Source organism: Mus caroli, unplaced genomic scaffold (assembly GCF_978045245.1).
Source record: "Mus caroli unplaced genomic scaffold, Mus_caroli_1 scaffold_11, whole genome shotgun sequence".
NCBI lineage: Eukaryota > Metazoa > Chordata > Mammalia > Rodentia > Muridae > Mus > Mus caroli.
The window spans coordinates 122,652,140-122,671,935 of NW_028227266.1; the positions used below are offsets into that span (position 1 = coordinate 122,652,140).

The window sequence follows — 19,796 nt, forward strand, 5'->3', positions numbered from 1 at the left end:
TCTAGTTTTTATTTATAGAATGTAAACAAGTATATAATTGTGCTATTTTTCATTTTTAAAAGCTCCTGAGTATTAAAAGCCTGGTAAATAATTTTAAGGTAAATTTTAAGTAATAAAGACAGTATGATGTTAGCAAAAGGACAGAAAATGTAAATCCAGGGAACAGAAACAGAGAGCCCTGTGTTAGATCTACAGAAATAGAGCCCCCTGGTCTCTGACAAAGGATTAGAGGCAGTACCAGAGAAAATATGGCCTTTTGGCACTTGGTACTAATTAATTAAATATCCATACCCACGGTGAGTTCAGAAATGGAAATTGGACCTTTCTCAAAAGTTAAAATAGATCATAAATACACATGTAAAATGCAAAACCACAAAAGTCATTTGACAGCACAGAAGAAAAGCCCGTGGCCTTGTGATTGAGACAACTCTGTAGATAGAACACCAAAGGAACTGTGCGAGAGAGAAATCACTGAGAAATTGGATCTCATTAAAATAAAAATAAAGCTGGACAGTGGTGGCGCACACCTTTAATCCCAGCACTTGAGAGGCAGAGGCAGGATGATCACTATGAGTTCGAGGCCATCCTGGTCTACACAGAGAAACCCTGTACTGAAAAACCAACCAATCAACCAACCAACCAAACAAACAAACAAATAAAAAACCTGGGCATCACTGGGAACCTGAGCAGTTTCATGGACCTCCCAAAGTTTGACAATGGCCCCAAACAAATTAAAATGGCAGAAGTCCAGGAATGTATTTCACATAGTCAGCCAAAAATCCTTCAAGGTTAAAAAAACAAGGTAAAACTACTAATATTAAGAAGATAAACAATATGAAGGTTCAAAAGTTAACAGAGTGAACAGGGCTTTTGTAAATATACAGAAGGAACTTGCAAACTTTTCAAAAGCCTTCCTTTTAAATCTATGCAGAAAGAGCGGCAGCACCATGCAAACAAACCAGTTAATATTGACAAAGCAGCAGGGCAGTGTTGAGGGAGAAAACTGTGTCAGGGAAAGACATGCCAGGATTTTCTGAAACTTTGGAAAATCTTGTCTATGAACTAAAAATTATAAATAAAATAATTTACCACACCAGATCTCACTGCACAATTAGCTTCCTCATTGTGAATGTTCCCAGCTTCCCTTGCAGCAATGCAAGCCCCTGAATACACCCATGCCTCCTCAGAGGTTCAGTGAAGGGACAGCTGCAGCCTAGGCTGCCAGTGGCATCCATGCCTTTGGGTAGCCACAAAGATCTATAATTCACCTACTTGCTTCTAGTATCTGTGGTGAAACCTGGGGGTTGTGTTTTTAATTTTCTGTTGCTTCAGACACAGCTGCCAGTGATCTACTGAAAGTGGAACAAACTCAGTACTGGGTGTGGTGGCCCATACCAGTAATCCCTGGGGAGGTGGAGGAAGAACAGTGAGTTTAAAACCATCTTTTGCTATATGGTAAGAGCTTCAAAAATTGGAAGAAGGAAGGAAATAAGGAAGAAAGGAAGGAAAGAAAGGGAAAACAAGAGAAGAAATATGATGATATCTGTTACACAAATCCCTCTTTGCCTTCTGCCTTTTTGAATAAAATTATATCCCAAGGTAGCTGACCTCATACCCTGAAGTAGTCAGCTCTTCCTGTTTCTCTGGCTCTTTCCCCTCTCTGTACCCCATATTGGTCTTTCTCATTTGCGATTTGCCAAGTTTCTCCCTCTGTTGGGAGCAGTTATTTCATTTTTCACATTAGTCAGAATTTCATGTAATTGAGGTCTTAAAAACGTCACCTCTTTAGAACTGGCTTAAATTTAAACGTGCTTGTGACCACTTAGGTAGATCATATAGGTCTAGCGGACACTAATGTGCCCACCTTAGCAACAGTCTCAATAAGCTTAGGGTGCCAACAACTCTCTGGAACAGAGAAACTGAAGAGAGCTCTTTTCCCCCCACTAGTCTCACAGCTCACCTGCTTCAAACACAAACCTGCAGTATACTAGGCTAGCACTCTTCCCCCTTATCAATATCCAGTGTTCTGTGGTGGTAGTAAGATTCAGTCAGTTGAACTCTTAACCTTTCTCACCCCCAGGGCTTCCAACACCTCAGTTAGGCCACATCCAATGCTGAGAACACCACTGTCTGCTAACCAACTTCCCTTCATGCCCATGTCCCTTCTACTAAAGGTACTAAAGGTTGCAACCTCTCAGCAATCTTGCTGTCTCTGATGAAGCACTTGCCACCCTCTGTGTCACTTAGCCACATGTTTCCAGTCCCTACAGGTTACAGATCCCACTGTTGATGTGCACGTGCACGTGCACATGTGGTTATTGCCTCTGTCTCTGGCCATTACCTCCAGCCTGGCTTCCCAACCAGAGGCTAGGCAGAACGGCTAACCCACTTGTTCTCAATTTTTTTCCTGCTAATCAAATGGCATGAGGAATTTGAAGAGTCTGGGCATTCTAGGAATGCTAGCTACTAGTGAAAGTCAGCCCCAGCTCTGACCTTTCCGGGGAAAGAGAGGCTCTCTTCAGTTTCTCTGTCCCAGAGAGAAAAGCCCTGGTTAGTTGGCACCTTAACCCTATTGAGGCTGTTGCTAAGGTGGGCACATTAGTGTTTACAAACATATCAGCTAGACCTATATGATCTACCTAAGTGGTCACAAGCATGTTTAAATTTAAACCAACTGCAATCATATATATATATATATATATATATATATATATATATATATATACACATACACACACACACACACACACGCACACACATATCTATCTATCTATCTAAAATTTTTATTTATTTATATTTGTTTTTTCCAGACAGAGTTTCTCTGTATAGCCCTGTCAGTTCTGGAACTCTGGAACTCTGTAGGTCAGGCTGACCTTCAACTCAGAGATCTGTCTGCCTCTGCCTCCTGAGTGCTGCGATTAAAGGCTTGCACTACCACACTTGGCTTAATTTTTTTTTAAAGACCAGTTTCTCAGTCCCAATAACTTCAGAGTTATTTCTTGCAACTCTATGTGGTTGCACACTGGACAGTGTGGCTTAGGGATGTGTCTACTGATGCTGAGGCATTCATAACTCTCCTCTCAATTCCTAGGACTTGCACTTGACTCCTTTTGTTTTCCCTAATATATACAGAAAATGCTTAAATTCCTGGCATGTAATTCTGGGCCACAACCATAGCCAAAGTTCTGCCTGATCTCTGTCCACTATGACCTGTAGGGACTGACGGGTCCTTTCACACTCCTTAGGAGTTTGAACTTGGGACTCTCTCTGCTACACTGAGCAGAGCTTTGCCACCGAACTGCTCTTTGCTGAATCAGTATACCTTCTTCTTTCAGGTCAGCTTAATCAGTGGAAAGGAGACAGACAACAATGTCCTTCCGAAGACCCCTATGTGCTTCTGTGGTATGACTTTCCTAATATGTGTAAATATTAAAGAAGGAGGAGAGCCAGACTGTCAGTGCATATGGAGAGGAGTGAACTGAAGCAGACTTTTCTTTTCTGCTAGAGACAACTCCAGAACACAGTTTATGAGAAGGAGCAAAAGAGGATCAGATGAGTCTATTGGCTTCAGCAGCAAGGCCAATGTCAGCTTCTGTTATAGATACTGGGACTTGTAGTTATTCCAGTTATTCACTAGAGACCATCAGTTACTGGTACAACAGCTGTCCTGGTTACTGAGGACACGGTGTTCTGCTTTCTAGAGCCCATCTTAGGCAGGATGAAAGGGGGATCACCAGCCTCCTACTGTCACCCAGTTCTGAATTCTAATGGCCAATGCAGAAGTCCAGCAAAGACACTGAAAGAATGGAGCTTTCCTTGCAAGGGATGGACCAAACTAGACAACTAAAGAGGCACCTCAGTGGCCCTGGGTTCCTTTGAGAGTCCAGAAACTCTCTCTGGGATGTCCTTGCCTTTTCCTGACTCCCCAGCCTCTTCAATATGTCCAAGAAGAGGGTTGTTGTGAGTGAGAGTAGGACCTCTTCAGAACATGTGGAGGAAGGGGTCTGACTTTTATTCCTCACTGCATCCATCTCCTTCCATCTTTGAACCACCTCTTCTGGCTTTCTGATGCACTTGCACTGGTTCCTTGCCATACTCTAACCCGGTGATGAGACAGGTCTCAGAGAAGAAAGTCTTAACAATTTTAGTCTCTTCCTCCAGAAGGCTTTACAGGCACAAGGCAAACAGCAAGTTCACTGCTATCTCTGCCTAAAGGTGGCCAGAAGGTCAGGGCCTAGAGCATGCTCTTCCTGCTGCTCCCTTCTTTTCTGTCAGTAATTGACACAGCATTGGACACTGTCAGAGACTGGTAGTACCATTGTAGACACTACTTATGCACATGAATGTGGGTTGAGGGAAGGGAATTTCTTGACTTATTCACACCATGGTTCCCTGGAGGCTGATGAATCAATTGCATCTTTCATTCTTACTACTCAGGTCTTTCAGCCTTTCCTATGCTTATTAACCTTTTGCCACTGAGATATAAATTAGGACAAATCATGAAATCTCTTTGTTCTGTACTAGGAGGGGGTGATTGCTAGGCTATATGTCTGGGAGTAACACTGCACTTAGTGCACAGGATGCTAAACACATCAAGAGGAAATTAGTCTTCTAGAATGAGCTGTGATTTGTATATTTCAAATATAAAAAGGAGTTTTAAAAATGATGACAACAGGGAATCTTTACTATAACTGTGGCCCTTTAAGAAGATATCACCTGTGAGTTTCTATAAAAAATATAACATTTGCATGTTGAGACTTTTCAAAACTTTACTGAAACACCTGTGATTCATAAAGACACTTTAGCTCTCAATGTTAATGTATGTGTAAAACTTTTCTGAATTTAAGGTGTCCTTGGTCCTTCATAATCTGTTCCAAGCTGCCTATCACATACAGAGCTTTCTGAGGTATCAGCATCCGCAGAGTGCTCTGCCATGTCATAAATGTTAGGCATCTGTACTATCCGTCATCTGTAGCAGCCATGGGTGCATGTGTTGAGTGTCACTGCAGAGGTGCTCCCCATTATAGTTTCCATTTCAGTGGGAACATTTGGCTGGTAGTTATAGAACTGGGCAACACAGGTCTCTCAAGGCCTCATCTTTATAAAGGACATATCTTGATAAACAGTATAGAGGTAGTACCTCACATATACTTGTTCTTATAAATGTCCTCTGGCCAGGACTCCCCATGTCTCTGGCTCCTGTATCAGGGGCCTAGGAAGACTCCTGTATCAGGGGCCTAGGAAGACTCTGTGTGTACATTGTCCACACTGAAGATTGTTAATCCTTAACCTTGGTGGTCCTTAGCTTTGCATTTCTGGCTGCAAATGATAGATGTGTGTTACTAGAATCTGCAGCAGGTGGCTCCCCACCCTTCTGGGTTACTCCACCAGTGACAACACAGGCAGAGGTGGCCTGGCTTCCTTTTTGGTGTGTTTTAGCGGATAGCTGTCTGCTCAGAACCCACAGAAGCCTACTCATCCCAGGCAGCTGCAGTGGTCCTCTCCCTACAGACCCAGACTCTGCACTTCCCCTCCTGGTGAGTAGATCATTCCCTTCTTCTGTGCCTTAGGCGTCACCTGTGTACTTGGCTTTATGCTGCCACCAATGCATCTATATCCCATGAGTGCACTCATCTGTTCAGATGTCATGTGTACCATGCCCTTTGCTAGAAAGTTCCAGTATGGCTCAGGTTTCTTGTAGGGTGAATGAAGAGGCTCCCTCTCGAAACACAGTGAAGGTCAAGCTCAATAGCATTGTTTGTGATTTGTACCATCAAGGGAGGAGAAACAGTGTTGGGACAGGTAGCAAGGGGCTTTCCAAAAGTCTGAGCAGGGTGACAACCTTGGGTCTGAGAGACTGCCCACAGAAAGGACTTTTATAGCAGAGAAACCTTGGGAACCAAAAACTTGACAGGAGTGCAGTAGACTATGGCTCATTAGACAATGAAGTGCTCAGTTGTTTAACTCCATGTCATAACTCTGTGCTCAGTACATGAGGTGTGGCCCAGGAAAGACAGACTAAAACATATATATTTATAAAACTATGTGTGGTGTGATTCCCTTCCCACTGGTATATGTTTATGTGCTATTAAAGGGATAGTACGAAGACATGGCTCAGAAATTTAACAATGGCTAAACTGGAAAGTGATACTTGACTTTGAATTTTTCCTCATTTATTTATAAAGAGAGAGAGAGAGAGAGAGAGTGAGTTTGAAGTTTTGGATCTTTTTGTGCATTGTGAAAATATTCTTTGTTGATCAGAAAAGAAGCCAACTTATTTTAAACGACCCATCTATAGAAAATTGGCATGCCCTTTCTTTTACAACATGTCCACATTCTTCCATTCTAAAAAAAAAATTTAAAGATTTATTATACTTTTAATTATGCATGTGCACATGTGAGAACAGGTGCTTGAAGCACTGATGACTGGTTGTGAGTCTTCTAACATAGCTGAAATTCATACTTAGGTCCTCTTCAAGACATGTATCATATCTGTTCTTAGTTGCTGAGCCATCTCTCCATGACCTCCACACTCTCATTCTTCAGTTCTTAACTAGCCTGCTCTATAGCCAGCCAGTAGGTCATGGCAACTGTTGCTGAGCTAATGATCTGGACCTGCAGGCAACCACTGCCAAGGGAATCTGTTTCTTTAGTCTCTTTGCCAAACAATTCAAAATAATGGTCATTCCAGCATTTGGAGTTCCAGAGCCATCTTCTTCCAATTTCTGTCCACTCTTATCAATACTGTAGGCTCATGCTCACAGGTCCCAGGGAAGTGAGCTCCTGACTCAGACTTTGTGAATAGGTCTGATGGTAGATGACTCAGAGTCCTAGAGCTACACACCACACACACACACACACACACACACACACACACACACACACTAAAAGATGATTCAACTCATGAGTAGCAAGTAGGACAAAGGTCAAAGTATAGACCTGGGTTCATAGCTCCTATTCACAGTGTGAGCTACTATGATTGGTAGTAGCACTGGACGTGATATAGGCAGTGACAAGCCATCTCTATCTGATTTTTCTGTTAGTTTCTTAAGGGAAACAGAATAGGAAAGTAATGGCAGAGTAAGGATAGTTTTAGACTGACCTACCTCATAGGCAGTTTTCACTTCTGTAGAACGAGCAGCTTTCCTCTGTCTCCTGGACATTATGCTTTCAGGTTTCATGTCTTAGCTGATGAGTTTTTCCTACCACAGAGCAATGTTCCTCACCTCATCCCATGATTCTACACCCTTCAGACCTCCAGGGTCAGCAAGAGTTACCTTCTTAGTGAAGCCCTTCTACTCATACCCTGGTGTTGAAGGGAGGATTCCCTTTTCCTCTTTCCCATAATCTCTCAGGACATTGCTTTTGTGCCATTTCCAGCCTTAACCTCCCCACTGAGCTTGCATGTGAGCTCCTTGGGGGTGTGAATTCTCACACATAGTGCTTACACCTAGCTAGTATGTAGCACACCTAGCCACTGCTGTGAGATGAAGGTGATCTCAGCTCTCACAAAGCCATATTCTGAACAGAGCATTTGCATAGCCTGCTTCTCCATTGTCCACGCAGTCCTGGGACCAGGAGGGACTGCCATTGCCCCTTTTCCCAACTGAGAAATCCAGGCTCTGAGAGGACACGTCTCTTGTTGCCAAGCCTCACTGACAGAAAGGATTAATCAAAGATAGAGGAGCTATGGTATCTGGTCCAGTGCTCTCCCAGTAGTCTGGCCTATCATCTAGATAGACTCTGCTGTCAGGAGGTCGTAAGGAGAGTGAAGAGCAGGTCAGTGTGGAGTTGACGCCTGCTCAGTCCTGGGAGTTTCGTGGTTCCTTCCCTCTCTGTGTGTTTTGTCATATGTGGGCTTTCCTAGTTCTTCTTCCCCTCCGGCCCCCATCCCTCCTCAAGTCGAGAAGAAAATGAAAGCTGGGTCTGTGACTAGCTGTGTAGAATACATTTGACCAGTGTCTGGACAAAGATTAAAGAGTGTAAAGTCCATGGCTGCCTGTAGTTCATGCACTACTTCAGGGAGGAGTGCGTGTTTGTTTTCTCCTTTGGTTCTCTTCAAATTTCCTGTGTGCCAGAAGTAAACTCATAATGGAAGAAAGAAGAATCTTTTAAGAAGCTAGTGCTGGATTTCCACCACAGCTGGAGCAGGCTTTAGAAGCAGATGTGTTGAGCAGAAGGACACTTGGCTGTTACGTCTTTTCCTTCCTTCTTTCTCTCTCTCTCCTCCTTTAAAAAAAACTGACAAGTTATTTTTATGATAGCTCTTACAATTTCACACACTTGATAAACATTCTAAAATGCACTACAAAATTTATAAGAAGGATCAAGTCTAATTTTTCACTGTTGATCATGGGTTAGGCTCTTTCAGAATGGCTTCTGTTCCAAGAATGGTACAAGTTCTTGTATATGTATTTTAAAGATCATAAAGCATAGTCTTGTACAATTTACATTTTAATCTAACAATTTTAGTGACTTTGTTTTTAATGGGCCTGGAGCATTTTTTCTTTTTAATTGGCTATGTATGTTTTGGAGTATGTATATCATAATGTGACCAGCTGCTATGTATTTAGGTTGTTTCCAGACTTTTGTTCTGCAAGAAAATGCTGCAGCATTGACAGAACAGCTGCTGAACAGCGGTATCCTGCCCTACACATTTTGATACTGTTTCACCCCCCCCCAAAGGCTAATAAATACCAACAGCTACACACTCTGTACCATGAAAGTTTCTTCATTCTTCTACCCATACCATTACTGTCTGTTGCTGTCTTCACCCTAAAACCTGCTGTAATCAAAACCACCTTCCTTTTCTGGCTTCTTTCTTTTGAAAAATGTATTAGGAATCATGTGCTCACTGTTCAAACTCTTCATTCAAGGAAAAGTCAAGTGACATAAGAGACTGATACTAGAAATCTATGGAATGACTTATGACTCATGCTCCTCAAAGCTGGTTGCTTAGTTAGGGGGTATTTTTCATTTAGTTCAAAAGCAATTTTTATCTCCAAAAGGTTGCTTTTTGTTGTTTTAAAAAACAAAATTCCCAGCCGTTTGATTTTACCAAATGGAGACTCAGGAGCTAGATGCTGTAATGAAAGCTGTAGCTCAGAGGCAGAGAAAGCACCCAGCTGACCTTCCTACTCTACTGACTTCCCAGAAGGAAAAATCTTTCTCTTTTGCCAAGCTGTCTTAAACACCCTTCAACTCAAAGACCTTCCTTTCTGTTTACTTATGTTCACTCCCTATCAGCTGGTTGCTTGCTCCACCTCTTGACCTATGGTTTACTCACCTCAAGTACTTGTTTACAGTAAACAGAAAGCTCTAGGGGTAAAAGCTCAGCCATAGTTAGAAACAGATTCTTACAGTTCAGTCTCAGGGATTCACAATGTGATCAAATATCCTGCAACAGCTTTTCATTTTGTGAGTGCATTCCTATCTTAAGATTGGCTTAGTTATATCTGAAATGTGACTGAACAGAAATCTATCCCCTCCAAAAGAGCAAAGAGGTTACTTTCAAACTTAAGAAGAAAGGAGAAGAGTATAATTTTTTTTTTTGAAAAGATGCATGCCTCATTTCTATCCATTCAGAAGTATTTCAAAGTAATTATAAACAGAAATTGGAGATAAGATACCAGATATCCAGAAGGAAAGCTTAAATGGTATGAGCCAGTTCCTGTTAGAAGCCATGCAGCCAGATTATTTAGGTAGGGAAGAATAAATAATAAGACAAAAATGCCATAATTTGATGAAAAGAAAAGGGATAAATAGATGTGCATATACTCACAGAAACAAAGCCGTGAAGGAAAATACATTGATATCAGTTTTTGGAGATGTAAATGTTTGGGCATTTTGCTTTTTTTCTCTCTCAACTTTTGTATATTTGCCAAATATTTAAGCATTTGAAAGATTTATAATTTGGTGTGTTTGTACCTGTGTCGTCTGTGTGGGAGTATGTACATGTGTGCAGATTCCTACAGAAATCAGAGGTATTGGCTCCTCCCAGAGTTGGAGTTACTAATGGTTGTGTGCTCCCCGATGTGAGTGCTAGGAACCAAACTCAGATCCTCTTTAAGAGTGTTATACAGCTGGTGAGATGGCTCAGTGGGTAAGAGCACCCGACTGCTCTTCTGAAGGTCTGGAGTTCAAATCCCAGCAACCACATGGTGGCTCACAACCATCCGTAATGAGATCTGGCTCCCTCTTCTGGAGGGTCTGAAGACAGCTACAGTGTACTTACATATAATAAATAAATAAATCTTAAAAAAAAAAAGAGTGTTATACAGTCTTAACCACTAAGCTATTTCTCTAGTTCCATAGAAACATATTTTTAAAAGAAAAGTAAAAACCAAAAACATTATGTTTAAAGAAAATATAAAGATTTCCTCCTAATTAAAAAAAAAAAGCAATCCCCCCCCCAAAAAAAAGATTTTTCTCAGCTACCACCAGATAGAGTAAAATCAATGAGGTTGTGACCCAAGCTGAACCCCACACTGACTCAGATTCAGGCCCCCTCCAGGCTTTCTTCTGCTTGGGGTCAATATCCAAGACATTTTTTTTCTCTATTTTTTTGTAACTTTTTCAGATCTAATTACAAACATACAGAAGACACAGAGCCGTGGTGTTTATCTGTTTATCTTCAGTATATCTATCCATTTATCTATGTAATCGAATTTTCTTTTTAGACAGGGTTTTGCTATATAGGCCAGCCTTCCCTCACAATTGGGTCCTTTCTCCAAGTGCTGGGATTACAGTGCTACATCACCACACTAGTCCTCTATTTCACTTTAAAACTGTGAATTTGTGTGGCCCCCTCACTTCCAAAGCACAGCACTAGGTAGGCAGTTCGGTGCTTTGGAGATCTGCTGTACGAAGGGCAGGAAAGGAAGTTCAGGCAGTTTGTTGTGGGTTTGCTAATAATGAAGGTGATTGATTGCTGTGCAAAAGAGAGGGAGGGAGGGAGGGAGGGAGGGAAGGAGGGAGAGGGAGGGAGGGGGAGAGAGAGAGAGAGAGAGAGAGAGAGAGAGAGAGAGAGAGAGAGAGAGAGAGAGAGAACCTTATTTTCCTTGTTACGTTGGCAACTTCTTTAAGCCCTAGTAACAATAACGACAAATAGCAAAAGGAAAAATGTGTTCTTGTACACCTATCTATCCCTGTGAAACCATCACAGCCATGGGTCTCCCTCCTCCCATTCAGACTTTCCCCCTCACCTTTGCATCCTGACTGCCCTCATGTTCTCCTCTTTCCAGGAAATCTCTGGTCTGCCTTTGCCACTGGAGGCTGGTCTGCATTATCTTGAATTTTATGTAAGTGAAAGCAAACAGTATATACTTTTAGATTTGTCTCCCTTACTCGGCATAAAATTCCTTTGAGACCAATCTGAGCTCCTGTGTGAGGTGGCCATTCATTTCTCCTGTTATGTAAATGTTCCAGCAACTTTTCCATTCATTACTAAATGTATAGTTTGGCTGTCACCAAAAAAGCTGGTGTGAAGAGTCATGTGCAAGTTGCAGTGGGACATATGGCTGCATTTTTTCCTTAGGTAATTTCTTAGGAATAGGATAATTGGTTGTATGGTAAGCATATATTTGGGTTGGGAGACATCTCAGTTGTTAAACTACTTGCTGTGGAAGCGCGAGGACTCATTTGGATCCGCAGCACCATAGAAGCCAAGTACAGTAGTGATGTCTATAAGCCCAGCTCTGAAGGGGTATAGACTGGCTGATCTCTGAGTGAGAGGTTCTGCCATAACAAAACAAACAAACAAGAAAAAAGCAAAAGCAAAGAAACAAGGTGGGTGCTAGAGAGATGACCCAGCAGTTAAAAGTATTGGTGGGTGCTCTTCCAGAGGATCTGGGTTCAATTCCAAAGCCAGGGGATCTGATGCCCTCTTCTGGTCTTTTCTGGAATTATGCACGTATCTGGTGCAGTCCTATCAATAGGCAAACACAAATATGCATTAGAGAGAGAGAGAGAGAGAGAGAGAGAGAGAGAGAGAGAGAGAGAGAGAGAGAAGAGAGAAGAGAGAAGAGAGGCTTTCTGTTGACTTTTGGCCTTCACACACACACACACACACACACACACACACACGTAATCTGACAAACTGTTTTCTAGAATTGTTGTATCTCATTCTGTGTCATGAAGTCAGGCAGTGTGAAAAGGAAAGCCACAGGAAAAGAAGCAGCAGAACACACTGGATTCATGGAGCAGGTCTTCTAGCACCGAGATGTGTAGTGCTGACTGAGGGGTGGGGTGGAGGCATTGGCCAGGCACAGAGCCCTCTTCAAAGGAGTCCAGCTCTGGGTTTCTCTCCCAGGCTGGGTGCCTAGACACTCCTCTTAAGGGAGCTCTGACCTGGTATTGCTAGCTTACCAGGCTATATTGCTCAGGCAATATAATAAAGTGGGGGTGGAGAGAGAAGGAGTCATTCTCAGACCTTACAGAAGTTGAACCAGGAAGAAATGAACTATGGCAGAAGGATGGGCTGGAGACTACCTAAGAGGTTCATCATTCACAGATGCAAGTTGTGTGAAATACCTACGTTAAAAGAAATTAAGCATTAAACCCTGTGTCTATTACAGTAAAGAAGTAAGCAGTCACTCAGGAACTGTTGCTTTCATTCTATATTTTCAATAATATTCTGATATGCTGCTACAATCCGAAAAGGAACATGCATTTTAATACATACTTTCTTGTGATTTTTATCACAAACAAGTTTAATGTTGAATCTCCACCTTTGGTTTTTGGTTCCCAAAGTGCATCTGTAAATTTTTCTTCTTTCTGATTTTTACCCTTTCTTTCTAGAAGCTGATTCGCGTCCGACCCACCATGACACCCACAGAACTTACAGTGAGTATAGTCATGACCTCAGGTGCCTCAGAACACTTACTCTCTCTCCCTGGGCCTCCCTGCATGGGGCTATGGGAAGGAATCTGCTGTGGGGATGGAGTTTCCTCCAGGCTAAGAGCTCTGTCAGGAGTTCCCATCACTGTACAGGATGTTTCTGGCTATATCTACTCTCTTTGTAAACAAAGTAAGCATTGGGAGGGGCATGCTGTAAATACAGAAAACTTAAAATTTAAATTTTATTAATAGCAGAGGAGTTTTGTGCTCTTTGACTATGATAGGCTTTGCCCCATATGTTTTCTGATGCTCACACAAAGGAAAGAGAGGACCCACTTGTTTTGTTAATAAAAGCCTTGTGGTGGAGAAGTACTTGCCTTTCTCTCATAACCACTCAGCTCTTTCAAAAGCTGATAGTGGTATTTTCCTGAGAGGCTAAGAATGGAACCAAGTTAAGCAGGTCAAAGAAATCATTGTCTGGATTCCTTTAAAACACACACACACACACACAGACACACACACACAGACACACACACACAGACACACACACACAGACACACACACAGACACACACACACAGACACACACACAGACACACACACAGACACACACACAGACACACACACACAGACACACACAGACAGACACAGACACACACAGACACACACACACACACAGACAGACAGACACACAATGCAATTAAGCATAGGCTGAATTGATTCTAGAATCAAATCTAAGCACCTTGCAATATTTGAAGGCTTTCATTTTGCTTCTGTAAAAGGGAAAATATGTTTTACGTGTAGAAAATGGAAACTAAGCCACCTCAGTGGAGCGAACAGATTTTCCTTCAAAGTACCTTGTAGGTTCCTAAGACCTACAGAATGTGGTGGCCAAATTAGGGTGTCAATAAAATTATTTATGTCACTCCAATATGTCCTTAGCATTGTCTGGGAATATTTATATGATTGTACATACTGTTAATCTGATCCTAGTAAGGCGAGGAGGCAACCTTGATTTTCTCTGCAGTAGAATTTGGCTCTTGGCCTCTGAGGCTGAGAGACCAATGTTGAGCAGGCTTCTTCTGAGATGTCTGTCTCTTGGTTTCTCATTTGCGATTTCGGAAAATAGCTAAACATGAAAAGGCAGCCTAAATAAAAGGTGTGCCTCCCAACAGTGATGACCCTCCATGGTCAGAGAAGTCCTGATGGACCACTGAAGCCAGGTGCTGCATATGCTGCCAGCCCCTGTTACTGACCAGGAAGCTGAGACTGGGAGAGGTGATGGAGGGTTCAAGGTCTGAAGCAAATTAGAGTACAAGTGAGGAATATAGGTATTTTAATCACCAAGCCATCTTTCCAGCAGGCAATGGGTCCTGTAATCCTAGCCCAATAAAAAGCCTGGCTCCCTATCCTCCTCTTCAGGCATGCTGAGATGTTTGTCATTCCTCTTTGTATTCCAGCTTCTTGCAGAAGGCATTCAGCTTTCTCTGTGTTTGTGCAGGGACCCACCTTTCCTATCTTACTCAATTGCATGGGTCCTCCAGGATGCCCACTCGCTTGCTCCTCTCACTTCTCACCAGAGACCAGAACACATCTTGAACTGACCCTTCTCTTATGCACTTTTTCCTCATCCTTCCTTCCTTCTCTTGACCCCTTACTCATAGTGCCATTAAAATCTGCACATGTCCTGGGATAATTACATTTGTGAATGTGTGTGCCCTGGAGAAATGTCCCCATGGCTTGTGTGGAGGGGTTTGCTATTTGCTTTCAAGCCTTGGGATAATTTAAGAGTCTATTAAAGTTATTTTGAAAATACTTAAAACAAACAAACAAACAAACAGAAAAGTAAGAAAACCACCCCCCCCCAAACCCTGAACAACAAAACTCCACAAAAGCAGTTTCATTTCACCTCTATGTGAACTGCTAATTATCTTTGCTCATCTTCATAGTTTAACTGACATCCCTCCAAAATGTTATCTTTCCACCTGTAAGTCTTCCAACATTCTGGTTCTGGGTCTAGGTGCTCTATAGTCTAATTCTATCCCCAAAGCTTTTCCTTCAAAGTCTACTCAGGCCCCTCATCTGACAGCTTGGCTTTCCAGGGAGCTGAGACTTTTCACCTGGTCCCATGTCCAGTGTTGGCAGGACTTTTCTGGCACCAGAAATGGTTCCTTCTGATGCTGGGCTTTCAGATGATTGCATGGATAGAGAGTAAGTCTTAATTTAAATGAAGAATTTGTGTCTCAGACCTGGGGACCAATATATTTAAAACACAGAGAAGAGCTTTGTTGAGCTTTTCACAATAATGAGCTCTTTCTTAAGGAGCCATCCCAGGACGCCCATGATGCCTCCTGCTGTTTCCTACCAGTCAGGGTCCAAGCAGGTTGGATTTAGTGGTATGAGCTTCAGAATTCTGGAGGCATTAGCCTCCTACTATGTACTACTTTTTATCAGATCATTCAGTATGTTCTGGTATCTATCTAATACACACATACATGTGTGCATACACACATACATGTGTGCATACACACATACAGAGATAATATTCCATACTCAAATAAGTAAAGGAAACATTGCTAAGGAAAAAAATTTAAGGAAATCTCAAGAGCATTTTAATGTGCCAATATGCAATTAAAATAAAAAAAAGTTTTATGGAATTCTTTCCAGAGATGAATCTGCTTCGGATAATTGTGACTTTCAAAGATGAAAATGTAATATGCAGATTCTTCAGTATTCAACAACTGCGGGGGCTGGGAAAGGTTGGTTGGCCATCAGAAGCATATGGGAATTATATAGCACAGCTAATGAAAAGTGATGGAATTTTATTATTCAATACCAATATGTATGTACATAAACTAATCAATTACCCTTACATATTTACTAATATTAACTACTTAAAGTAAAAAAAAAACACCTCACATAGATTGTCTAGTTCTAATACAGACAGGCAACTTGAAAAATTATTGCACTTGTCTCAGGGAAAAGAAATACTATGAGATTGTCCTCTCACAAAAGAAATGCAGAGAATGTGCTTCAGGGCAAGACACTGGTAACTAAGAGTCTCTGTGAAATTATAAAGCCTAAAGGAAGCCCCAAAGAGGAGATAATAGGAGGTGAGCTTATGTGGACATGGGATGGAGGCTTCAATAATGCAAGTTATCTTGCTCTGGACCTTGCACCCTCCCTCCTACACCAACTATCTACCCACTCAGGTTTCATCCATCCCCTTCTCTAGCTGTGGTACCCACAAGAAGTACATTGACACATTAGCATATATGTGTAGATATGTTTATGCATGTGTGTTTGTGTGCATGAGTGTGTAGATGAGCATGTGAGCAGGAGGGTGGGCATGCTGAGGCATATGAGAGTGTGCAATATATGTGTGCCCCATGTATGTGACTGTATGTCCCAGTCAGAACCAGTTCCCTGAGTGTGTGACAGTTGTGATCACATGGGATTCAGGTGTTTAAGAATGTTTACACTTGAATTAATGTTCACTGTCTTGAAAAATGTAATACCTTTTTCCAACAAGGGTCCTAGGAAACTCTACAGCACTCACATTTATGTGTGCAATTGAGAGTGTCACCATGTGTGTGCCGATGAGTGTTTATACTTGTGGAGCTCTCAGGACACTCAAAGGTGCTGTGACTACAGTAGATTAAGGGGCTTCTGCTGACATTTTTATATTTGCAGATGTTGAATAGTTGGGGAAAGGACTGTCACATGTCACAGTCACTCACACAGTTCAAGTAAATGCCCATTGTGGTCCAAAAGCTCTCTTTCCTATCATATCAGAATACTTGTCATCTACACTGTGAGTGTTCATTTGCTTCTCTGTATCTTATACAAATAAGTTAAGTTCTATGAAAGTAGAAACCAGACTTGATTACCTGGTATCTTTAGCAGATATTACAGTAACTACTTTCAGATGGATAGTTAACATTTACTAAATAAACATTTCTTTCATTGATTAATTTCTATTGTTTTAACCAAACACTTTACTTAGGGTTACATATAAAGAAATTTCTTCAGTTACAGCTTGGGAGGCTGAAGGTCTAAGATTGGGCAGCCTTATCTGGTCAACTTCTGGTACAGGTCTCCTGGCTACAGTATGGCAGAAAACAACAACAACAAAAAAAGAAATATATAGCCATATGGCAAGATAGGAAGTCAGAGAAATTTGAGGGCCAGGCTCCCCCTCTTTTATGACAACAGGTTATTGTAGGAACTGGGATACCAAGAAAAGTCATTAATGTCTTCTATGGGAGTGTACCATTACATAACCAACAGTAAGCCCCACTTCAAATCATGACACTGGGTGACTAGTATTTTATAAACTTTACATGCTCAAGCCAAACTATATCAGAGCACAGTCCTCCTACCAACACATATGCTCCTCTTGCTTTATCATAGAGCTTTGGGTCAGTTTATCCTATCTACCATCAGACCTGATCACTCAAAAGTTATCCTTGACTGAATGCTATCCATATTCCTTACAGAGCCTTATTCCTGGCATGTTTGATGACTTCAGCTATGACTCCACTGCTTCCACAGATGACTACATGAATTTGAATTTCAGTAGCTTCTTCTGTAAGAAAAATAATGTCAGGCAGTTTGCAAGCCATTTTCTTCCACCTCTGTACTGGCTTGTGTTCATTGTGGGCACCCTGGGCAACAGCCTGGTCATCCTTGTCTACTGGTATTGCACAAGAGTGAAGACCATGACTGACATGTTCCTTTTGAATTTAGCCATTGCTGATCTGCTCTTTCTTGCCACTCTTCCCTTCTGGGCCATTGCTGCTGCTGGTCAGTGGATGTTCCAGACCTTCATGTGCAAGGTTGTGAACAGCATGTACAAGATGAACTTCTACAGCTGTGTGCTTCTCATCATGTGCATCAGTGTGGACAGATACATTGCCATTGTACAGGCCATGAAGGCTCAGGTCTGGAGGCAGAAAAGGCTGCTATACAGCAAGATGGTCTGCATTACCATCTGGGTGATAGCAGCTGTGCTCTGCACCCCAGAAATCCTGTACAGTCAAGTCAGTGGGGAATCTGGTATTGCCACATGTACCATGGTCTACCCTAAGGATAAGAATGCCAAGCTAAAGTCAGCTGTCTTGATCCTGAAGGTCACCTTGGGGTTTTTCCTCCCCTTCATGGTCATGGCCTTCTGCTACACCATCATCATTCATACCTTGGTACAGGCCAAGAAGTCATCCAAGCACAAGGCCCTCAAGGTGACCATCACGGTCCTCACTGTCTTCATTATGTCTCAGTTCCCCTACAACTCCATTCTTGTAGTGCAGGCTGTTGATGCTTACGCCATGTTCATCTCCAACTGCACTATTTCCACCAATATTGACATCTGCTTCCAGGTTACTCAGACTATTGCATTCTTCCACAGTTGTCTGAACCCAGTTCTCTATGTTTTTGTTGGCGAGAGATTCCGAAGGGATCTGGTGAAGACCCTGAAGAACCTGGGATGCATTAGCCAGGCCCAGTGGGTTTCATTCACAAGGAGAGAGGGTAGCTTGAAGCTTTCTTCTATGCTACTGGAGACAACTTCGGGGGCTCTCTCCCTATGAGATAACTTCTCACAGGGCATATGGTCCTTTTTGGAAATAATGAGATATATAGACACAACACAGTCTAAAGAGACAGTAAATAGTAAGAAAACTGGGGGTGGGGGGCAGGAAAAACAAAACAAACAATCTGGGATGAGCCTAAACAACTTTTTATCATGTTCAGTCAGAATCTATCAAAGTTTCCAAAACTGAGCACTCCAGAAGCGCAGCAGCTGGTTTTTGGTTATAGTAACTGCAGTTCTGAGGAGGACAGCCCAGCCTTGCACATGCTGATCATCAGTGCAGCTGGGTTTTGGAGGTAGAGTTTCTTTAGTGCTCCCAGTTTCTGTTACTTTAGATCTGGTGCTACTCCTCTTTAGAGGTGACAGAACACTGGCTGCCACCATGGTCCCCCCTCACAGCCCCCCCAAAAGGCTTATTGATATCCACCTCAGGATCTTTTCTCTATAGTCCTACTGGTGAGAAGACTGTTTGTATGTCTCATTACCTACAGATTTTATTTTATTTTCTAAATCTAGAATACACTCAAACATTCTGAGGTTGAATGCCATTCTGATTGATCTCTTTGATCTCTCTTGAGCCAGGGAGAAAGAAGCACTGTCCCTAGTTTGGAGCCACCTGTCAGACAGATTGGTCAGCCAATGTACAGCTGACCACATCACATTACCTGGAGTCTTGCTCCCAATCCACTTCTGTGTCAGGCAGAAGATGCCATGTCCAAACCTAGCTGCAAGCACAAACTAGGAAAGGATCTAGCCTGTTCCCTGGTGTGGCCCTCACAGAATTAAGCTGGAGAATATGTTAGGATGGTGGGAACCTAGCCTTTGGGACTTCCTCAGGCAAGAGGCACTTGCTACAGGTTCTCCCATCTCCTTGCCAGTGACATGGCCTTTCCTTCTGAGGCTCCCTGCTACCTCCACTTTCCTTACTCTGTAGTCTCAACAGTTTACAACCTTAAATTTTAGATTAAGAAGAACTGGTGGGTTGGGCATGGTAGTGTACACCTTTAATCCCAGTACTTGGGAGGCAGAGGCAGAATGATCTCTGTGAGTTCAAGGTCAGCCTAGTCTACAAATTGAGTCCAGGACAGCCAGAGAAACATCAACAAAACAAAACAAAACAAAACAAAACAAAAAAACCCAACAACCAACCAACCAACCAATCAAGTAAAAAAACAAAGGGTCGGAGAGATGGCTCAGTGGTTAATTCTCAACCAGGGTTCAATTCCCAACACCTACATGGCAGCTCAAAACTGTCTTCAACACCAGTTCCAGAGGATCTGATAGTCTCACACAGACATACAAGCAGGCAAAACACCAATGCACATGAAATAAAAATAAAATGAAAAAGAAAAATATGTAATATAATTTAC

At 42.2% G+C, this 19,796-nt stretch overlaps 1 protein-coding gene and 1 pseudogene across 1 annotated transcript; both read left to right on the plus strand.

The window, feature by feature from the left end:
• The first annotated feature begins 716 nt into the window (after positions 1–716).
• LOC110302458 (ribosomal biogenesis factor pseudogene) lies at positions 717–994 on the plus strand (annotated as a pseudogene).
• An 11,828-nt stretch (positions 995–12,822) lies between these two features.
• Ccr9 (C-C motif chemokine receptor 9) lies at positions 12,823–18,424 on the plus strand. The gene is made up of 2 exons (XM_021171719.2): positions 12,823–12,843; positions 17,336–18,424. The coding sequence occupies exons 1-2, from the start codon at positions 12,823–12,825 to the stop codon at positions 18,422–18,424; spliced, it is 1,110 nt and encodes a 369-aa protein (XP_021027378.1).
• Positions 18,425–19,796: the final 1,372 nt, after the last annotated feature.

Excerpts from the sequence above, each read along its gene's own strand:
- Ccr9 (XM_021171719.2), top strand. The coding sequence starts at position 12,823 with ATGACACCCACAGAACTTACA. Across the intron at positions 12,844-17,335 it reads TGACACCCACAGAACTTACA|AGCCTTATTCCTGGCATGTT; the intron begins GTGAGTATAGTC and ends TATTCCTTACAG.